General features: G+C 46.1%; 1 protein-coding gene across 3 annotated transcripts in view; it reads left to right on the top strand.

Moving 5' to 3' along the window:
- The window catches only part of SEPTIN7 (septin 7), a 138,965-nt gene that overhangs the window by 106,809 nt on the left and 8,719 nt on the right, over positions 1 to 23,437 (top strand). For 2 of the 3 annotated variants that reach the window (XM_088476035.1, XM_088476033.1), the window contains exons 9-13: positions 835 to 886; positions 1,762 to 1,887; positions 6,185 to 6,205; positions 16,221 to 16,356; positions 22,443 to 22,582. In XM_088476035.1, coding sequence (XP_088332161.1) covers positions 835 to 886; positions 1,762 to 1,887; positions 6,185 to 6,205; positions 16,221 to 16,356; positions 22,443 to 22,582 — 475 coding nt within the window. The remainder of the gene's footprint in view (positions 1 to 834; positions 887 to 1,761; positions 1,888 to 6,184; positions 6,206 to 16,220; positions 16,357 to 22,442; positions 22,583 to 23,437) is intronic. The other variant, XM_088476034.1, reaches the window with a different exon arrangement.

Below are 23,437 nucleotides of genomic sequence, written 5' to 3'. Positions count from 1 at the left end.
TACCTGTGTAGATGTGATTTCACTGTTACCATTTACGATGTAAATCTGTCTATATAAAAAGTTTATTATGAAGTTGAACATTGTTTATTAGCAATTTGTAATATGTTTGCATACTTTGTACAAAATCCTTAAATCCTTATGCTTCAGAAGCTATGATTGGATTAATCCATTGTGAAATTTGTCATTGGAACTTCAGACATGGCTGTGGTATTTTAAGAATCCTTATTGGCATTGTTAGGGTTACACGTGTAGCATTGCTTTTCTGGTGTGGGGATAGTAACTGGTATTGTCACCTCTGATGTGGTATCATACAAGCCTGAATTGTCCACACTAGAACAATGTGTGCCTTTCAGTGAAGCATCCATCTCTGGTGGTGCAAGGCTAATGTTTGACCCATATGATGATTATCTTCCTGATTAGTAGGCTGCATTGTTATTTTGTATGGTTCCTCAATATGCAGTATAAGCAAGTTTCCATAATAATAGTGCACAAGCGCTGTCTATGTCCCCTCTGTTTGACAACATATTTGGAACAGCAAGGCACAACAAAACAGTGTACAACCTAAATATATTACAGCAATAGTTATAACTTGTGCCCTAGACTGCAGCTCAGGGTTTTGCTTTTCCTTCCTGGTATGACAAGCCTATATTTTCTAGGAATCTCTGACTACATGTTTAAGCAATGCTCTTGTTATGGTTTAACGGTTGTGCACTGGAAAGCAATACTGTTAATATACAGTAGAGGAGTAAAGCATGAGACTTCCATTTGGACATACATGCTGCTTTTCCACATTCTTTATCTTCTGCTCTCATTTTTTTCTGTTTCTTTTAACAGTTGAAAACAGCGAACACTGTGATTTCACTATTCTGCGGAACATGTTGATCAGGTAAACAGACCAGGCATGCTTAGCTGCCGATGGAGGACTGTTTGGTACTTTGTGGTGTTTCTAAGCATAAACTGCCGTGATAATTTGATGATACATGTACATATGCTTATATATCTTTGTAATTTGGCTGTCATTTATTTGGATCATACTTTCATTGATAATGAGAATTAAAAAGGCACTAGTATATAAACACTTTCAGAAGATAAAATAAAATGACAAAAAAAATCATAATGGTTACCTGATAAATTCCCTGTATCAATCATTTTCTAATTACCACCACAGATGCTTTTTAATGTAAGCTGTGCATTCAGTCCAGAGGGATCCAGTGATTGTGGCACATGCAGCCACCATATGTGTGATTTGCAATGACAAATACCAGGGCAGCAGGTATAAGTTGGGTAAACATGTGGCCATTGCTGGTACATGCTGGGTAAATGTGATGGCATAGTACATGCAGGGCATTGTATTGCTGCACATTTTACTCTTTTGTGCCGCACACTTGCGACATAAAACACAGTTTGTGCAAACAATCCCGCAATTACAAATGTATAAGGATTTTGTTTTCAATTAAGCACTCTTCACCACTCTCCCTGCACATACCACCATTTATAATTTGCTACGGTCTCACTTCTATTGGAATTTGCAGCAGAGATGATTGATATCAGGTGCTTTCTATTTTGTCTTAGTATTATTGTATAATACTAAGGACCAGGTTCGCCATGAGTGACAAAAGAACCTCTAAGATTGTGATGTGTACATTTCTCGAAAGAACACAAAACAACTTCTAAAATGTGTACTAATCATACAGTAGTTTTATCCACAAAGTGACACTTGAGGCTAAAGACTGTTCACGTCATGTCTGTTCATTGTCTCAGAACTCACATGCAGGATCTGAAGGACGTCACCAATAATGTACATTATGAGAACTACAGAAGCAGAAAACTGGCAGCTGTGACTTACAATGGCGTGGATAACAACAAAAACAAAGGACAGCTAACAAAGTAAGTGTCTGCCACGAGGTAGTCTTATCAATGTCTTTCTGTTCTATTTAACATCTACCCATTTCTTACCATTCCATTCCTTTTTCACTTTGTGCCATCATGTTTCATACAATTCACACAACCCTGTTTGGTATCGACCCAGTCATGTGTCATTCCATCTACCATTGTGGCATCAAACACCACCATTTGTAAGCAGACCTATGTTGCATTCTCTGTGCTGTAGATCAGTGTAGCTTTTTTAGCCTAGTAGGATTTCTAGCCAGCATGATTACTGTAAGTTATGCTGCTATGTATTTGTTTTTGCTGTGCAATTATTTTGTTTATAGCAAAGAGCAAAAATATGTTGCTACAGGGGCTCTGTCCTCAGTAGTTATTGTGGTTTAAATGAATTTACAGCAGTGGCTGGTGATCTGGTAACCACTTAGCAGAATTTTAGTGTTTAGTGCTGATGAATGTGTATTAGTAGATCTGCAATGAAAAGGAATGTGCAGCACAGGCGATGGTTTTCTTTCTCTGTAGTACAGAATCTGTTTTTGATTTTGTTTGAGGCCAGTTAAAGTTCAGGATCTTGTTGAAGGAGGGGTGCGGTGCTCTGATTTTGTGCATAAGATGCCACCTAGTGGCTGATTGTAAGAAACTAATCCAGTATTTAACCTCTAGTTTTAATGAACCCATTAGCCTCTGCTTTGCCTTTCACAGAGATAACAACATATTAATTTTTAGCGGTTGTAATGATGCATCACCTTGTATCTGACATATAAAGCATACTTTATATGATAAATCAATAATATATTACCAATCATTCATAAAGTAGTCGGTGACTAAGTAGTTTGAATTTTTCTCTCTCCTTTTTTTTTCTTCTTCTTTGGGGTCCATAGGGATCCACAGGGATACCATGGGGATATTATGGTTGGAAGACCAGGCACTAAACAGTTAAACCTTCTGCTCCCAGATTGCCCGAGTCCTTCCCCATATATACACCGCCCCTAGCCATAGGACTTCAGTTGTTTGGTGCGGCAAGATCAAGTCGCACCTTTGTAACGGGACTGCTCTGGCAGTCCTAAGCTTTTATTTTTATGTTTTATCTTCTAATGTTTGAGTCAGCAGTACTCAGCGTCCGTATTCAGACACAGATAATGCGACTCCATCTACCTCCTCTGGGCCGCAACCATCAGTAATTGTGCTGGTGATTTTCGGCCGGTCGCAGCTGAGCTTGGCTAGCAGCATTGCTGCGACCTGGACTGCACTGGATGTTCGGAGATGTAAGGTAAGGCGATTCCTCGCTTATGAGGAATCACACGCGGCAGTCCTTCTGGTGTCAGACGTGCCAGAAGCCACTGCTGTCTGGGCCCGGGATTGTCCACGTTCTCACTACACCAGCCCGTGGCCTTGTCGTCTGACGCCAGGGATCGGCAGCACGGTTACTTCGCCTACCCTCCACGTGCATATGAGACACTCACAGTCCACGCTCAGTGCGCCCTGTAGCTGTGGTCTCAGGACGGTCTGGGTCCCTGTATACCTCTCCCTTGGTTAAGGTATATGGTGCTCTATGTCCTACCATTCCTTTGCGTTGCTGTAGTTGATTGTCCCAAGCACGGTGACAGCACAGTCTACTCGTCTGTAGGGCCATTGTGGGCATTTAGTCGTGGTGCCTCCGCTGAACAGTTGTGTAAGGCATCCACGTGGTCTTCTGTCCACACTTTTCTTAGATTTTATGCCTTTGATACTTTTGCCTCTCTGGAAGCTTCCTTTGGGCGACGAGTTCTCCTTTCTGCTCAAGAGCGTCTCGCACCCTAGGGGAACTGCTTTAGGACATCCCCATGGTATCCATGTGGATCCCTATGGATCCAGAAGAAGAAAATTTAGAGTTATGGTAGACTTACCTGGATAACTCCTTTTCTTTGAGGTCCATAGGGTCCACAGGGCACCCACCCTGATGCACCTGGTTTCATTGGATTATATTCTTTCGGTCACAGATTCTCTCATCTTATGTAACAGTGTTTCTGTTGTACGAATCGTTCTTCCTTCTCCTGCCTTCAGTCTTGTTAACTAAACTGAAGTACTATGGCTAGCTGCGGGGTATATATGGGGAAGGACCCGGGGCATTCTGGGAGAAGAAGCTTTAACTGTTTGGTGCCTGGACTTGGAAGAAAAGGCGTTATCTAGGTAAGTCTTCCATTCACATATGCAATCACTCTGCCAGGGCCAAAACTTAACATGTGTGGCCTGCTTGAGATATCTTTTATTTTTTTCATTTTGGAAGCCCAGAAATAATTTTAGGTGAAGTTAATGGAAATTATGAATTAAAATATTAAGAGGAGTGTCTTCTAAATCAGATTAAAGTGAAAAACTTTTGATTACAACAACTATTCACACAGTCGCCACACCTGCAGCTGCTCAGCTGTTGTATTTTATTCCAGTGCTCACATAAACTAGTCCTAGGGTATAGGACGGTGAATGATATATTTGTTTGATACATATTTGAATATATGAAACCTCTGTTTTTCTGCATATTTTAACAATGATTTTGCAGTTTACTTGTATTGGGCAGCACTCTAATTAGTGAAATAAGATGACAAATAGATTGCAGTGCGCTATGATATCAACACAATTATGTAACCGGTGCCAAAGGAATTGGGTTGTTCTAGTTTTTAAGCAATATCCATCAGGTTTTGTGTCCAAAATCATGAAACCCAACAGATGTGAGATTGCTTTAAACATGAATCATTAAAGTGCAAAAACCGTTTTGCCAGTGTTTTGTTCAGTTTTTCAGGGACATTATTCTGCTTTCTGTGCATGTCATACAACGTGCATTGAAAATATATATAACATATTCTATCCATTATGATATACATTTACTCTACAGTGCTAAATAGAAATAATTGTATAATTGTATATGTTGAAAATAATATTGGAAATTCCTCCAATAGCAGTTAATTGGAGACTGTCTAGAAATTATGGACTCGGCAACTGTTTCAGGGCATGAAAAATTGCTTTCCTCATAGACGTAATCCTGGTTCTCCATGGCTCACAGATTGTTGTTTGTAACCCTGACAGAATGGCATTAGTCTTTTCCTAAAATTGGAATAAGGCTTTTGGAGGATTTACTGTTTAAATAAAGCAAATACACCATCGTTTTGCAGATATAATTTATAAATGTAAATTCACTACAAACCTTAATCCTTTAGTCGATTTGTATGGTGACAAAAGGGTGGGTTGCCAATGTTTTAATGTCCAGTATACTAAAGGGTGTGAATGGAAGTTTCGTAGTCTGATTGGCTCTAATGATTGATTTTTAGCAGACAATCAGGATTTATTAAGTTTTATTCTGGATAGGTTATATATCCTGACTGCATAGTCATGTAGTGTGTGCTCAGTCATCCGCTGACAGCACTGCTAAAAAATTAATTGATCCAACTAATTATGGGTGTGAACCTAACTATGTATACATTATTGCCCTTTACAGTGGGTTATTTGATCTTTTATATAGCACAATCTTTTTGGCTGCTTAGTTTCTTACCTAGTGTGCTTACATTTTAGCTTGTTGAGGCCTGGGATCCATGTAGATAAAGTAACGTGTCCGAAGTCACACCAAACATCCTTGTACACCACTGGTAGACAGCTAGTATTCTAAACCACCACATTTCCGCCTTCCTAGACATTTTTGAACTTCTACCCTTAAGCTAGCCACACATACAATAAGCTTGATATTCATGTAATGTGTAGCTGCTAATTATAATGAGAAAAATATATTGGATTATTAGGCATTTTGGCAAATCTTGGGTTTATTATTGGTATTTTATGACCTCACAAATAGGTCCTAAAATGCCAGAAGGAATCTGGCCCGTTGGTCAATGTGCTAAACATCTGTATCGCACCTATAAGTATATACTAATGTCAAGATGAGCCCGTGTTTAGCTAGGCTAGTTCAACTCCCCCCAATAACACAGATGTAATCAATATTAACTTGTGAATGTTAAATGCATTATCAAATCTTCTAAAAGCATGTGTACTGATTCAGGTATGGCCAAAGCACTGTTGCACATATTAATTCACCAGGTAAATTTATTGTTTCCTTTTGCAACTCTAAAACTAATCAATCTTTACACACTATTTGGCTGTTTTCTTATAACTTTTAACTGCTTTTAAGGCTTACCTTCCTCATCTTTACATGCTCTTTGAATTCCTAGATGCTCTCATAAAACTTATCTTTAATTGATTAATTTTGATTGGCTTAATTTTCCTTTAGTTTAAGCATGCTAAGCCCTTGTATTTTTTGTTTGTTTTTGTTTTTTAGACTTGACACAGTTGAAGGCATGTAAGTGGTCTTTTCAAATATTTGTATAACTTTTGCCCATATAATTGTTATATGTTAATATGTAGGTAAAAGGTCACAACTTTACAAATTGGAAATTGTTAAAAATAATTTATTCAGTAAAGTAAAATATCAGTGGTATGTAATTTTCTGATTAAGATCAGATTAGCACTTTCGGTTTGTGGGCTTTTTTTTATTTTTGTAATTCAATAAAAAAAAAAGTACATTGACATAAACACAATTTAGTGAGATTTAGTTTTGTTTTGTGAATACAGAGCTGACTCTATAGATTATTTTTGTATCCACAAGTAGTGCAATCCTGTCCCGTTTTGCTCTTTTGCCGAATTACTGAGGCCAGCTCTTAGATCTTTAGGTGTGTATGTAGGATCTGTTCAATCTGTCTGGTCGGATGGAAAATCTGGTAATGTATGGAAGCAATCAACAATAACAATTTGCTCCCAAACACTGGAAGATGGACAAGATTTTCCTTCCCACCAGACAGGTTGGACAGATATAGCATTAGTTGTGTACCCTTAGGGGTCAATTCAGTTATACAGGAGGGGTTGGTTGGCAAGTTGCCATTGTAACATGGTGGAAACACCACACCGCAAATAACAGCCTGATCTCACCCTGAACTCGTGGCTCAAAGGGGCTGCAAATATCAGCAAATCCGGCAGTACTGTAAGTGCAGCATATAGCTTCAAATGCTCGCGGAAGTAACTGTTACCTGTAATTGATCTGACCCCTTGGGATGTTCGTGAGGCTGAGAATTCATTACAAAATGGTTGTAAATTACATGAAAATGCCCCCAAAAATTGTCTATTTCTGCACATATAAAGAGCCATACGCGCACATATTTCTCCATCCTTTTAACAGATATGCCTCGTAATAGACATATATGTGCATAACTGCTGGCCTGCATCCTTATTGAACTTGGCCTACATTAGACTGCCCCTTCCTTCCCCCATTTCATCTCCAGTTATGATGAGTCATAATTATCAGAAGAGTACAGGTCTACATGCACTCACTCTCTGAGCATGCACAAAGCAAAATAACTGAAGATACAGCATGTAAACTGGAGTAATGCTCTGCATAGCCCCTATGCTGCCAGCATTTTTATCAGGAGCAATCACAATCCAACTGTTTTCATATTTCGCAGCCACATGTAAAGTCCCAAAACACACACCCACAGCAATTTTCATCAATGGCTTTCTCTCAAGCATTAGATCTCTGTACAATGAGCAGTTTAAACTTCTGTTTATGTAAATATACTAGAGATTCTGAAGTAAAGCTGTCATTTTGAGCAACATAATCTGACTGTATAGGACATGCAATGGAGCTTTAAAGCACCATATAGAAAATACATCTTTAAAATAATTCTTCATTTTCTAAAGGAATATGTTCATAATGGCAGTTATTTTTCTACTTGGTTGCTGCAGCAAAATGATCATATGCCCAAACAGGTGTAACTTGCAGTGTTCTCCCCAGAAATTTTTCCAGCCGGGTGGCATCAAGAAGTAGCCGGGTGGGGGCCTTCGCAATTATGCGCGCGTCGGGAAAAAGGGTATCTCCCTTACCATTCCAGCCTGACAGGTCTCAGGCTGCTCCCCCACTGGCTCTCAGTCAAAAGTGCCCATTATGCAGTGCCCCCTGTAGTTATCCCCATATGCAGTGCCCCCTGTATTTGTGCCCTGTATACAGTGCCCCCTGTGGTTTTCTCCTTTATACATTGCCCCCTGTAATTTTCCCCTTTATGCATTGCCCCCCGTAGTTTTGCTTTGCCCTTATGCAGTGCCCCCCAGGCTCAAGTAGTGCCCCCAGACTGGTCCCTTATGTACTGCCTCCAGACTGGTCCCTTATGTACTGCCCCCAGGCTTAAATAGTGCCCCCAGACTGGCCCCTTATTCAGTGTTCCTAGGCTTAAATAGTGTCCCTTATGCAGTGCCCCCAGGCTTAAATAGTGTCCCTTATGCCGTGCCCCCAGGCTGGCCCCTTATGCCGTGCCCCCAGGCTTAAATAGTGCCCCTTAGGCAGTGCCCCCAGACTGATCCCAGCCCAGAACTTAGCTTAACTTGCTAGCCGCTCGCACTCCCACTCCCGCTGCCTCGCTCTGATTGGATCTAACTAGATCCAGCAGGCGCGCGGGTCAGGCTCTTCACGTTGCGGGTGACATCATGACATCACCCGCGCACTGCATCACTGGGAACGCTTGCCTCTGAAGCGATCAGAGGCTTCTTTAGCCTCCAGTCACTTCAGAGGCCAGCGTTCCATAGCAGGGGTCGGCGGGGGAAAGTGCCGGGCGGTCGGCTGTTTCTGCCAGGCGATGCACCCGCAGAAAATAGCCTTGGGAGAACACTGACTTGCTTTTATTAACATTATCCTAATGCTTGGGATTTATAGGGTCCATAGGGGGTCCACAGGGTTGACCTTGGGGTATAGGTTGGGAACCAAATCCGGGCACCACGCAGTTAAAGCTTTTAGCTCCCAGGATGCACTTGGGTCCACTCTCCCTATAACCCCACCCCCAAGCCAGAGGCACCTCAGTTTAAGTTGGTGCCCGGACGGAGTCGGGTCACCGTTTAGTGCAGTCGGGAGCTGATTAGCAGCCCCTAAGCTTTATTTTTTCTAAAGGCACGAAGTTTTTTATTTTTACTTTGGATTCTTCAGAGCGGCAGCGTCAGACTGTCCATAGGACGTCTAAGCTGCCGCTTCGTCACCCCGCTGTCGCTGAGACGCCAGTACAGATCTGGGGATCTCAGCGGGACCCCAGAGTCTGTACTAGCCGGACTCTGCGGGCGCCCAGGACTGCTGCCGGATCCACGGGGAGCAGGTAAGGCGCGAGTCACCGCTTGCGGTGATCCGCGCATTTGAAATGCAGTCCTGTGCCTCCGGTCTCTGGGGACAGACCGGAGGCGCCGGCAGTGGCGGCGGGCCCCCCATACCCCGTGTGTCCACTAGACCACCAGGGACTTAGTGTTCGGTGTAGGGAGCCGGCGTCCCAGGGGTTAATAGCCGGCCAGGGGAGGCAGCCTTCCCTGTTACAGCGGCTCCTCCCCTCAGCTCAGCGCGCCTTTCAGTATCTATAGTCTGGCGTCGCTGAGCTGCTTCCTCCGCGGGCCACGCTTCTTCTGAGGTCTCCAGCGGCCATTTCTTTGTGGTGCAGCAGAAATCTCCGGAGATGGCAGTTGGTCCAGTCCCCCTGCGTACCTCACCATCAGGTCAGTGTACACAGCGCTGTAGCCTTCCCAGACACTGAATCTGGGTAAGTTGCATGCAGTGTAATAGTGCAGTATATTATATGACATGTTTATGTATATATGTGTATATCTGCATTGTATGTGACTTATGCTAGTGCTGACTGTCTGTACTTAATTCTCTCACCTGTCAGTGTATATCTATCCCTTTTCCTTATCTGCCCTAATACAGCTGTGCTTGGGGTGGTTCTGAGACCTCAGATTTATATACTTGTTAATATTTGTGAGGTTTGTCACATACTGTTGCGTGCTGCACGTTGCCATATTTTGAGTGGAACTGTGTGTTGCATACGCTGAAAATGGGTCCCTGCAGCTAATTTTAAGTATCAGTCAGGACCAGTATAGCGCTGCTTGATGGCAAGGCTTGGTCAGATATGTCTGACCAGGAGATAGAGCGTTATACTGCACCCATTTTTACTATCCTGCAAGCCATGTGCTGCAGGTGTTAGTGCGGAGGATTTAACTCTTAAAGGGTTCGGTATGTGGCGTCATCGGGTGCCGGCCCCTTTCACGACCCCCTTAGGTGGTTTGTTTTCTCTGGATCCTCTTAATTGCGGATCGCCGGGCGGGCCCCATTGTTGTACCTCAATTGGGGTTACTTCACCATACTGCCCTTTTTCATCTCAGGGTATCTCGCAGTTTCTTGCACTCTTCCCCTGTGACACAGACTATCGCTCCCTGCAGGGGTTTTTCGAGTATATGAATTCTCCCTGGTGTCACAATAGTCTGTCATGCCCCTTACAGGGATTACCACAACAGCCACCCTGGGTGGATGTCGTTTTTCTACGAAACGCAAATTGGCGTGGTTGACGCCCTGTGGTTACTTCCCAGTTGGCTCTGCCGTGAACTGGATACTGTTTTGGGCTCTTTCCCTCTTACACGGGGGGAAGCCTATTTCAAGTAGTATTATCCCTGCTTTAGGGCTGGTAGCAGGTCCATTCTGGTTAGAGTGAATGTTGATCTGCACCTGTATCATACACCCTCAGTATTACGTGCCTTCTGGATCCCTTTTGCTGACTAGTGGGTGGATCGCATGGCGGGACTCTGGCTGTTGCCAGATATGAGGTATTACAACAGTGTTTGGCCTCCTGTCCCAAATTCCCTGAGGGTCATCACAAGCCCCTCCTGGAGTGGATGGGGGCGTTACTCGTCGGATTACAGACGTTACTACGCATCCCATTCCTGCGTGGTCGGATTCTTCTGATCCATAGGTGGTAACTCTGCCTGAAATCAGTATACTCGCTTTCAGGGGTTGTTACCCATCCTACCATGGCTATAGCATGGTTGGTTAATACTATACTACTGAGCTGATGCATTTGTAATGTTTTTTCCCCTCCAACACGTCTGGGGTTCCAATGCATTTGGTCGCTCACATAATATATGCAGTTGTCATAGGTGGACATGCCTATATTGGATACCAGTCTCCGAACTTTCAGAGTTCCGGCTGCGACGGTATCCTCCGTAATACCCTATGGCTGCGCTCTGGGAATGCAGAGGTGCAGATACCATCTATAGGGTAGATCTTGTTGGGTCCTGACCTTGACAGTGGCAGTACAAATTTCCCGCCTTCAGCTATGCCCACTACAGGGCCTCAGACTAAGTCTATTAAGTCTTTTTGTCCTCTGGGTCAGCCTAAAGGTCTGTTTCTTCATAGACTGTCGGCCTTTACAAGGGCCGACATATCCAGTACCGAGCAGGCCTGGACTGCCAGCCGATCCTGCTTCTGAACCTATGGATATATCGTCAGCCTGACGAGACAGGCCTACCACTTGGAGATGGCGATTTTCTCAGTTCGCCCGGTACTAGTGTCTAGTTTCCGCGGCTATGTGGGTAGGAGGGTACGCCCTCTCTTTGCTCAGGCGGCCTATTTCCATGTGATGGTACGCAGGCCCTTATTCGGACCCGAACAGGGCCTTACAAATCCAGAAAGCTATACAGTTGTTGCTGTAAGCGGAGCTAATTGGGCCATCCCCACTTTCTCAGCGAGGGACTGGTTGTTCTGCTTTCTTTCTGGTGCGGTGGCTGAATGGTCCTCTTTGGCCTATTCTCTGTCTCAATTCCCTGAACCAGTTCCTAAAGCTACCTGGGCTCAGGAGGCAATCCCTATGCTCCATCATACTATGTTTGGAACCTGGGGACTTTATGGTATCACTGGATATACAGGACGCGTGCCTACGGGTACTTACAGAGACCTTGCCTCAGCATGGACTGAGGTTTGCTGTGTTACAGCACTTACGATTTTTCGGGCTCTGCCTGTTGGGACTGTCCTCAGCCCCACAGAGGTTTACCAGCGTTTTGGATTTTCTGACAGTTCTTCTGTTCAGTATATCCCAATGCTCCTGTACCTGGATGGCCTCCTGCACTTAGCAGGATCACCGGGGTACTTTACAGCCGGGTCAGGTTGACTGTGGCTTCTTCAGGGTGCAGACGATTAATCAATGGGGAAAAAGTCCTCCCTGCATCCCTCTCTGGGTATTCTTCACCTAGGAGCCCTGCTGGATTCTCAGAATCTGAGAATTCTTCTGGCATAAGACGGCATCTCCACTCTTCCATTAGGAGTACATGGATGTCTGCGCAGTCGACATATGTCTTTACACTCTGGGACGCATGGTCCACTATTCAGTGTCTGCCTTTGGAAGGGTGGAATGGGCTTAGTTCCATTCCAGGCCTTTCCATAATTGGCTTATCTCCAGATGGAACAAGTTTTTTCTGTCTGCTCACTGTTCAAACGATGATGCTCTCCCCGGAGGCAAGTCGGTACCTTTTCGGGTGACTATGGCCATCTCGTCCTGGGTATTCTTTGCTAAGGACAGTGTCTGGTTCGCATCCATTTCAGTGCAGTTGGATGTCTGTCGATTCCACCCTGTCAATTAACTTGTTGGAACTTTAGCCTGTCTTGGGCCTTCACTCTGGCATAGCCCTTGTTTCCCGGTGAACCTGAAAAAGTTCAGTCCGACAGGGTCAGAACAGTGGCTTCCTTTTTAGCAATACTGTTCGTTGGGTGGCAATGTCAGGTATGTCGTACATTCGGACATTGTCTGAGGGTCTCCTCCCGACCATTTCAACAGTGTTCATTTCAGGTGCTCTCCATTGGGAAGCGGGAGTCCTCAGCCGTCACGACGTGCATCCCGGGGACTAGTCTCTTCCCCAAGAGAGGTTTCATCTCCTGGTGAGCAGGGGGGGGGGGCCCTCCTGAAGTGACCCTCATGGCCTTCTGACTCTATCACACTATGGTGTTACAGTCCAACTCTGGGGATTCTGAAGCAACCTTCAGTGACTCTTTGTCGGTGAAGTGGTTCTTCCAATTTGGGTACCTGTGTTCTCCGGTCTCCATTCTTCCTCGAGGGAAGTGTTTCAATCGAGACGGAGATGCTTTCCTGCTGGTGGCTCCTGATTGCCCCAGATGTCAGGGGTACTTGGTTTTTCTGAGTCTCTCCATCGATACTCCATTCCTGATGCTTTACTGCCCAGACCTGTTGTCTCAGGGTCCTGGGGTTTGCCTTGGACCTGGGTCGTTTGTCTTTGACCTGCGTTCCTACAGTGGTCTTATGGCTTCCCTGGCTTTGTCATCGTTGGAATGATTAGAGCACATGGATCAGCTTTTGCTGGGACCTACCACAAACTGTGCCAGCCATAATTCTTATGGTATTATACCTGTCAATACGATCCTCTGGTGTCCAGGATTTCCAGATATTCTGGCATTCCTTCCGGCTGGCTTGGGTTTCACCCTCGGCCTGGCCTTCCTGACAGTGCGGATCTCTACACTGTCAGTATGATTAAGATATGGAATTGCTCCGCTCTGATATCCAGTTCATCCTTTGGAGTGTTTTCTGGATTATGCCTCCATTTGTCCTCCCTAGGGACTCCTTGGGAGTTAGTAGTGGTTCTTTGTTAACTCCGGGGAAAGTTAATGGAACCGCGGGTTGTGATAGCCATTACATGGTCTATTGCTTTGGCTTTCTCTCAGGTAGTTTATATCAACCAGGTGAGTGTCGGAATTGGGAGCGTTCTCATGTGGCTCCCTCTTCTGGAGGGCATCTTGTCAGGGTGTGAGTTGCTCTCACCCTGTGTTTCTTCTTAGTGGTTTTTAGGTTCCATATTATTCTGGAACTTATGGTGCAGCCATTCAGTCCCCAGTCCTCTCGGCTGGTGTGGCCTCATTGACTGTGGTCCAGCCTCTGTGGATTTATGTGATCCGTTCAAGTTCCTGACGGAAATCGGACTCCTTAATGGTGGTCTGAGATTTCTGGTTTTAACAGGAAAGGATGGCCGGCCTATGGCCAAATGTTGGCTGGACGGCCTTTTATGTCTTTTTCAGGGGCCTACCCATGGGTAGGCCTTTCTGTTGTTGATGCTTGTTTTTTCTCGGGCCATGTAACCCTCGTGGGTGGCTCGCTGTGGCGCCTTGGCTGTTTTGCCTTGTTAGGTGGCCACGTGGTCTTCTGTCCAAACCTTTTTAAGGTTCTAGGCATTGGTTTCCTTTGCCTCTCAGGATGCTTCCTTTTTGGTGGTGGATTCTCCTCTCGGCACAGGAGCGTCCCCTCCCTTGGTTGAACTGCTTTGGGACATCCCCAAGGTCAACCCTGTGGACCCCCTATGGACCCTGAAGTAGAAAACAAGAGATATGGTAAGAACTTACCTTTGTTATCTCTGTTTCTACGAAGTCCATAGGGTCTACAGGGCGCCCTCCCTGACGCTCCTGGCTTCAAATGGGCTGTGTGGCTGGTCACCGGTTTTCCGTCTCCCATTTCTGTGAGTATGGTTATCGAGTGTTCCAGTTTTCTCTCTCTTTTTCTCTCCTCCGGCCTTTGGCTACTTACAAACTGAGGTGCCTCTGGCTTGGGGGTGGGGTTATAGGGAGAGTGGACCCATGTGCATCCTGGGAGCTAAAAGCTTTAACTGCGTGGTGCCCGGATTTGGTTCCCAACCTATACCCCAAGGTCAACCCTGTGGACCCTATGGACTTCGTAGAAACAGAGATAACAAAGGTATGTTCTTACCATATCTCTTGTTTTTCAGTCATACGGAACACATGCCTAAAGCCAATTACAACAAATTTGTACCTTTTATGTACACTGCTCCTTGCTTTATGCTACTCTCCATTAAATTGTTTAGCAGGAAATACTCCTTATAGTAACTAGTAAGTAGCATTTTATGAATGTCATTGTACAGTACAGGTTGAGTCTCCCATATCCAAAATGCTTGGGACCAAGGGTATTTTGGATATCAGAATATTCCGTAATATTGAAATGTTAGGATTAGGGCCCAAATCTAAACACAGAATGCATTATGATTCTTATACACTTTATACACACAGCCTGAAGGTAATTTTATACAATACTTTCAATAATTTTGTGGCTCAAACAAAGTTTGTGTACATACATGAAATTCAATTATGTTTCATTTACACCTTATACACACAGTCTATAGGTCATTTTATACTTTATTTTTTAAGAATTTTGTGCCTTAAACAAAGTTTGTCTACATTGAACCATCAAAAATCAAAGGTTTCACTATCTCAGTCATGCCAAAAATATTCCGGATTTCGGAATATTTGGATATGGGAGACTCAACCTGTATGTGACAAAATACAGTACAGCAGCAATCCTTTGCTTTTCCTTTTTGTTTTTTGGAACTGTTCTAGGTGAGGCATCCCATAACTGTATATACATTGTGTCATATTTGAATTTGAGGTTTTGGGACATTAATTTGTGAGTAAGCCATGACAAGTTACTGGTCTCCGGAAATAAACTTCCTGCAGTTTTATAAGCATTTGTCCGAGCCTGCAATTAAAAATAATATATGAATAATGATTAACTTGTACTATTTTTTTTTTCTTGTGCATGCTCCATAGAATAACCTAAAAATATAGGTTCTACTACAGAGTTGATAGCGAAGTGGGTGGGGGAAAAAAAGGTGTTTTCAGACACATGCAGAACCTCACACAGAAATATTGTATCTCTGCACATACTGTATGCAGAGTCTCCACATCAACAGCATATGTGCCTAGTTTATATAATGATGAAAAAGTGCTTACTCATGACATGTAAACGCATTTTCTTATATCCAATATTATTTAGCTGTCTCAGCTTAATAGTTTATTTCATGGCTGTGTATTAGTTTAATGAGTTCTCTGTACTCACGTTAGATTTATCATGTCGTTTTTTGCTTTAGTGTACCCTGAATGTTTGCATATTTGGAAGTTTATTTTCTTAGTGTGCGGGTGTTTTATTTATATTCAAGACACTGAGGTTTGTTTTAATGTAATATAGCAAAAAATATAAATGTTAATTGTTAGAAAACATTTGTTGTGAATTCAGATAGTCTAATGCTGTATATTACCTGTCCTTAAGGAGAGAACTATTTTATGGGGTGTTACGGTCACTATATACAGAGTTCTAATAAGACTAACACCATTGCGATGTTTTGCGTCATCATTGGATTACGAACCAACTACTAGTTTTGTGAGCTTGTCCGTCTTTGACTTCACTCTTTATAATGAGCACCTTGATCAGATTTATGTACTATATTTTCCATCATTTGACGTGCTAATCGTATATGTATTTTTATTATTATATTTGCATCTTGTTGGTGATATCCAGAGCCAGAAAATAGAAAATAGTTTACAAATACATTGCCATTCCATTCACCATCATTTTTCCTTTCCCGATCTGAAATTTATTACTGTTGCATTATTTCTTGTCCATTACTTGACGGTGATATGTTACTGCTACTTTAAGTAAGCTGGATTGCATACATTTTAGGAGCCCCCTTGCTCAGATGGAAGAAGAGAGAAGGGAACATGTGGCAAAGATGAAGAAAATGGAGATGGAAATGGAACAAGTGTTTGAGATGAAAGTCAAAGAAAAAGTCCAGAAGCTGAAGGATTCGGAAGCAGAAGTAATGATATTTTTATGTTGTGCTGTTTCTTTTTTCATACATTTTACATATATTATCAGTTACTTTATTATCTATTATTTCTACTTCAGGGCCCATAGGGTATCCACAGGATACCTTGGGGGTATAGGTGTGACGTCAGTCGCAGGGCACCAAAGAGTTAAGCTTTCAGCCTCCCAGGATGCACTAGGTCCCCCTCCTATACCCCGCCCCCGGGCCAAGGCACCTCAGTTTAGTTTGGTGCCCGGCCGGAGTCGGGTGCACCTGTTGGAGTGGGGGCTAGAAGAGCCCCTGAAGCTTTTTCTTCATGCAGCTGTGGCTGCACATCTGGATGAACAGCATGGACAGTCAGTCCTGACGTCCATGCTGTCTTCCCTACACCCCGCCGGTACCAGAACGCCGGTACTGATCCGGGGATGCTGGTGGGCGTCTGGGGTCACAGCTAGCGGTGACCCCAGATGTTCCGGACCATGGCCGGATTCAAGGGGGACAGAGGTAAGCAGCGGGGTCCCGCGGTGGGTCCCCGCTGATCACATGGTCCTAAGTCCCCAGGCAGGGGGCTCCCTGGGGACTGGCTGCAGCGTGGAGCCAGGCGACCAACCTGCGCTTCCACTACCCCCTGGGACAGCGGACCGCAGCAGAGCGGTAGCGCTGCGGCGTCCCAGGGGTTAAATGCATGCCAGGGGAGCGCGCCTTCCCTGTCTCACAGCCGGCGCCTCCCCCGCTGCACACAGCCCTCTCTGCACTGTGCTGACTGGTCCTGTGTCAGCGCTCCTCCCCCAGGCCAGCTTCTCTCTGCTCCTCGGCGGCCATCTTTTCTGCAACGCATGGTGAACGCTGCTGGAAGTCTGGAAGGAAGCATCGTGGTCTGGGTCCCCCCGCATACCTCTCCTCCGCTGTGGCTCAGGTCTGTGTATGCAGCGCTGTGTCCTACCAGGCCCTGTGTCTGTGTAGTTGAGTGATCAGCGCTGTTAGTGCAGGAATTGTTATTTTTCTGCATTGTATGTGACTGTGCTAGCGCTGCCTGTAACTTTTCTTCTCTAAACTGTCAGCTTTATTACTGTCCCTGTTCTTTCTGCTAAAGCCCTTGCGGTGCGGTGCTGCAGGGTGGTCTCTCGCCTATTTAATACTTAATTGGTGAGAGAGGTCACATACGTGGTGCCATCATGTCTGAAAGTGATTTTCCCCTCCGGCTACAGTGTACCACGTGCAAAGTACCGTTAGCGGAGGGGGAGGGTAGCGCGGAGGGCCTTTGCCGGCAGTGTTTGTCCATGGCGCGGCCTATTACGGTTACAGCACCGGTACAGGAGCCGCCCTGGGCTTGTTTCGCTCAGGCGTTAACAGCTTTAGTGGGCCAGTTAGCTCCGCAGCCCGCGTTTACTCCGATGGGTTTGTCCCAGCAGTCTGTGGTGTCGTCACCCATGCAGGGGTTCCCACGACAATTGGTGGTACCCCACAGTCTCCCTATTTCCCCGCTCCCGGGTTCTCAGGAGCCAGCGTGGGTTAACTCCCTGACGAGTTCTGTACAGCACTTGTCGGATGTGTTGCAAGGGGAGTCTGTGATGCGGCCTCATAAAAGGCCGGTGGCGTCTCTGTCCGCTCCTTATGAGGATGACGAAGGGACGTCTGATGATGGGGAGATTCTGGATCCTTACGATCAGGAACCTTTCCATACTAAGGACGCTGATGCTAAGTCCAAAGTATATATTCCTGGACTTATTCGGGCGGTCCGCACAGCCTTGGTGATTGAGGACGAAGTTCCCCCAGCGGCTAAATCTAAGTATGCCTTTTTCAAAGATGTGAAGGGCGATGCCACAGTCTTTCCTCTTTCGGGTCAGTTGGTGGACCATTTAGAGGAGGCGTGGAAACAACCTGGCAAAAGATACCAGCCGCAGAGACGCCTGGCGGTGGCTTATCCGTTCGCGGATAATTATTTTGCTAAGTGTGAATCCCCTCCACAGGTGGATTCTCACGTGACCCGTCTTGTCCGTAGTGCCACATTGCCGATGCCATCCATGTCCTCCCTTAAGGATGCTACGGACCGCAAGGTAGAAATCTGCCTGAAGTCCGCTTATTCCCTTGCAGGGGGGGCAGCACGGCCGGCTATGGCCATTTGCTGGGTTGCCAGAGCGATGGAGCGCTGGGCGGATTCATTAGAGGCTTCTTTTGAATCCGACTGTCCGGCCGAACAGGCGGAGTTGATTGGCAATCTCCGTGATTCGGCCACCTACATCAACGAGGCGGCTCTAGACATTAGTACTCTGGTGTCTAGAATTTCTTCAGCAGCGGTAGCTGCTCGTCGCACCTTGTGGCTGCGATCCTGGAAGGCGGACGCAGATCCAAGAAAGGTCTGGAAGCGTTGCCGTTTACCGGAGAAGTTCTCTTCGGTCCGGATCTGGATAAGATTGTGGCCACGCTGGCGGCAGCCAAATCTGCTTGTCTCCCGTCGGCCGCTGCTCCTTCTGGTTCTGGACCATCGTCCTTTCGGTCATCTAGGGCCCAGGGCAGGCCCAAACCACAGTCGTTTCCTCGACAGGCTGGCCCTAAGAAATCGGTCAAGCCCCGGAAACAGGCATGGAGTACCAGACGTCCGGCCCCCAAGCCAGATGACAAGCCTGCGGCCTGACGGTCCGGGTCTCCCCTTGGGGGATCCCAGGGTGGGAGGCCGCCTGCTGCAGTTCTCCCGGTGTTGGTCGTTCACTACGACAGACACTTGGGTTCTGGAGGTGGTCTCTCACGGGTACGCCCTCTCCTTCCGGCACAGACCCCCGGCTCGATTCTTCACCACGGGTCTACCATCAGACCGGAACAAGGCTACGGAGCTGCGGAAGGTATTGCACACTATGCTCCAGGCTGGAGTTATAGTGCCTGTTCCATTCTCCCAGAGGGGCCAGGGTTTCTATTCAAATCTATTTTTGGTACAGAAACCCAATGGGTCATATCGTCCGATTCTCAACCTCAAAGCACTCAACAAGTCTTTGCGGGTCCCGAAGTTTCGGATGGAGACCCTACGGTCCATCATTCTGGCGCTGGAACCTGGGGACTACATGGTGTCATTGGACATACAGGACGCTATGGCGGTCATGGCGGCTTCTCTGCGGCTGCAAGGAGTCCGCATGTTGCCGTACTTGGACGACCTGTTATTGGTGGCAGGATCTCCAGAGCTCCTGTTACACCACTTGGACCTGACCATTGCACTGCTGCAATGGCACGGCTGGCTAATCAACTGGCAGAAGTCCACTCTAATCCCGTCTCGGAGGATTCTGCATCTTGGAGCCTTATTGGACTCGGGACAGCAAAGGATCTTCGTGACGGAGGACAAGATCTCTGCTTTACAGTCAAGGGTGCGCAGTTGTCTGCACAGCCGCCGGGTGTCCTTACACTCGGCGATGAGGTTACTGGGCTCCATGGTGTCGGTGTTCGACATGGTGGAATACGCCCAGTTTCACTCCAGACCTCTGCAGCACCTGATCCTGTCCAAGTGGAACGGGCTGCCTCAGTCTCTGAAGTTCCAGACGATTGTGCTCACCCCGGAGGTTCGCCTGTCCCTTGCGTGGTGGTTAAAGACGACCCACCTCAACAAGGGACGTCCGTTCTGGGTTCCAAATTGGGTCCTGTTGACAACGGACGCCAGTCTTCGGGGCTGGGGAGCAGTTTCGGGTCCACACTTGTTCCAGGGCAGGTGGACACCGACAGAAGCGGAGCTTCCAATAAATATCTTGGAACTCCGTGCGGTCTTCAATGCTCTCCTGCAGGCACAGCGGTTTCTCCAGGGTCACCCGGTGCAGGTCCAGTCGGACAATGCTACCACCGTGGCCTACATAAACAGGCAAGGAGGAACTCGCAGTCGGGCGGCTCTCGTAGAGGTCTCTCGGATCCTGGTTTGGGCGGAGCGCAATCTTCCGTCCATATCAGCGGTCTTCATCCCGGGAGTGCTAAATTGGGAGGCGGACTTTCTAAGTCGCCAGGACGTTCATCCAGGGGAATGGTCCCTGCACCCGGACGTTTTTCAACTACTGGTGGACAGGTGGGGTCTTCCAGAAATCGACCTCATGGCGTCCCGGCACAACAACAAGTTGCCGGTGTACGGGTCTCGCACAAGAGACGAAGGGGCGTCTCTGGTGGATGCTCTGTCCGTCCGGTGGACGTTCAGGTTCGCATACCTGTTCCCTCCGGTCTCCCTTCTTCCACGGGTAATCCGGAAATTCAAACAGGAAGGAGGGACGCTCCTGTTGATAGCTCCCGCGTGGCCCAGACGGCACTGGTTCTCAGACCTTCAGGGTCTGTCCGTGGACAGTCCTCTGCGGTTGCCGCTACGACCGGACCTTCTGTCTCAGGGTCCTTGTCTTCACCCGGACCTGACTCGGCTGTCTTTGGCGGCGTGGCTGTTGAGACGGCCATGCTGAGGTCCTGGGGGTTTTCCAGCTCTGTGGTGCGTACCATGTTACGAGCTCGGAAACCGTCTTCCGCGAGGATATACCATCGCGTGTGGCATACGTTCTTCCAGTGGTGTCGACCGAGAGGTTATGCACCGCGGGAGTTTCGTCTGTCTCGGATTCTCGCCTTCCTGCAAGCGGGACTAGATCATGGGCTTCGCCTTGCTTCTTTGAAGGTACAGGTTTCGGCCCTATCTGTCTGGTTTCACCGTAGGATTGCTACAATCCCGGATGTGCGCACCTTTATGCAAGGTGTTCTCCGTATTCAGCCGCCCTTTGTTCCACCTGTGGCACCTTGGGATTTGGCTGTGGTCCTGAGGGCTCTCCAAGGACCTCCGTTTGAACCACTGGGCTCAGTGGATATTAAATGGCTAACAGCTAAGACTGTTTTCCTTCTGGCCGTTGCTTCAGCCAGACGTGTTTCTGAGTTAGGGGCTCTTTCTTGTAGACCCCCTTTCTTGGTTTTTCATGGGAACAGGGCAGTGCTCCGCACTCGGCCCGAGTTTCTTCCCAAAGTTGTTTCCCAGTTTCATGTTAACGAGGAAATAGTTGTTCCGGCCTTTAACTCACCGGGTCTTTCCGTGGGTGAGGCCTCTTTGGATGTTGTGCGGGCCTTAAGGACTTATGTTGACCGCACTTCTTTGTTTAGGAAGTCGGACGCTTTGTTGTCCTCTATGGCTTCTGTAAAAAGGGTTGGCCTGCTTCAAAGCAAACTTTGGCAGCCTGGATCCGTAGGGCTATTTCTGAAGCTTATCTTCATGAAGGCCTACCGGTCCCTCCTTCTCTGAAGGCTCATTCCACTAGGTCTGTGGGTCCTTCGTGGGCAGCTCGACGTGGTGCCTCGGCAGTTCAGATCTGCAAGGCTGCTACGTGGTCTTCTGTCCATACCTTCGTGAGGTATTACAGGTTTGACACCTTCGCCTCTCAGGATTCTTCCTTCGGGCGGCGGATTCTCCTTTCTGCACAGGAGCGTCCCCACCCTTAAAGGATACTGCTTTGGGACATCCCCAAGGTATCCTGTGGATACCCTATGGACCCTGAAGTAGAAAATATGAGATATGGTAAGAACTTACCCTTGTTATCTCTATTTCTACGAAGTCCATAGGGTTCCACAGGACTCCCGCCCTGTCGCACCTGTGCTGCAGATGGGCTTTGCTCTGGTCACCGGTTTTCCGTCTCCCGCTGGTGAGAATGTGATTCTTGTATGTGTCCAGATCTTTGTTCTCTCTCTTCCTTCTCCTCCTCCGGCCTATGGCTTGGTAACTAACTGAGGTGCCTTGGCCCGGGGGCGGGGTATAGGAGGGGGACCTAGTGCATCCTGGGAGGCTGAAAGCTTAACTCTTTGGTGCCCTGCGACTGACGTCACACTTATACCCCCAAGGTATCCTGTGGAACCCTATGGACTTCGTAGAAATAGAGATAACAAGGGTAAGTTCTTACCATATCTCATATTATCATTGGTCATTGGCTAACTGACTTCTGTCCATATTAGTTTACTGATGACCATTTGTTTATACAGAAATGTGCAACTTTCATAGACTTTCCCTTTAAGCTTTGCTGAATCTAGATGAGTGTTTTTCTGCTTTTATGTGGTCTTTCAATGGTGCTGTTTGATATATAATGCTGATATATTGGATGTTTATGCTCTCTCAGCTTCAGCGACGTCACGAGCAGATGAAAAAGAACCTTGAGGCCCAGCACAAAGAGTTGGAAGAAAAGCGGCGTCAATATGAGGAAGAGAAGTTGAACTGGGAAACTCAGCAGCGCATTCTGGAACAGCAGAACTCTTCCAGGTACAGAGCATCCTTGCCTCACATTAGCAGTGCTGGGTATGGAGGAGGCTGTGAAGGTTTAAAAAAACAAACGAAGATGAGGGCCGCACACTGGTTAAATTGCAGACCTGTTCTCATTAGGTTTCTTGCCTATTACTGTAGTGGTCTGTTTTTTCCCCTGAATATGTACTTTCAGTAGCACTGCATAAATAATAATAATAAAAAAATTAAAAAAAAACACATTCTCTGCCTATTCACTAATTAAGGGTTATCAAAATTGACATACTAGATCTGTCAGATTTGAATAAGGGAGATGCAACATGAGAAAATGCAATGTTTTATTTGACAGTGCCTGTTTAATGTTATCATAACAATGTAGCTATAAATGGAACCCATGGTTTAAAAAATATAAGTCACTGTCACCATAGCAACAAATGGAACAATTTTACATAAGGTAAATATCACCACCTGAAAATAGGCTTATACATCGATCTAAGGATCCAAAGACTGTCCTTTGTGTGTTCAACACTACTCAGTTTGTCTTTATTTTGTACTCCACATATCTAAAGCGCCAAAATCACCACCTGTTCTATGAATATAAAATGGTTTCAAAATCGTATTTTAAATTAAGTTGAATACAGTTTATTGCAAAGTTAAATTGCAATAAACTGTATTCAACTTAATTTAAAATACGATTTCCTTCAAACATAGATCTATATATGTATATATACAGTCAGGTGCATAAATATTGGGACAGTGACAGAATTTTCATATTTTGGCCTCTATTCACCACCACAATGGCTTTGAAATGAAACAAAAAAGATGTGCTTTAACTGCAGACTTTCAGATTTAATTTGAGGGTAATTACATCCAAAT

Source organism: Taudactylus pleione, unplaced genomic scaffold, assembly GCF_031769625.1.
Source record: "Taudactylus pleione unplaced genomic scaffold, aTauple2 ptg000181l, whole genome shotgun sequence".
Lineage (NCBI taxonomy): Eukaryota > Metazoa > Chordata > Amphibia > Anura > Myobatrachidae > Taudactylus > Taudactylus pleione.
The sequence above is the reverse complement of the archived record's forward strand: the minus strand, read 5'-3'. Positions and strand labels throughout refer to the sequence as shown.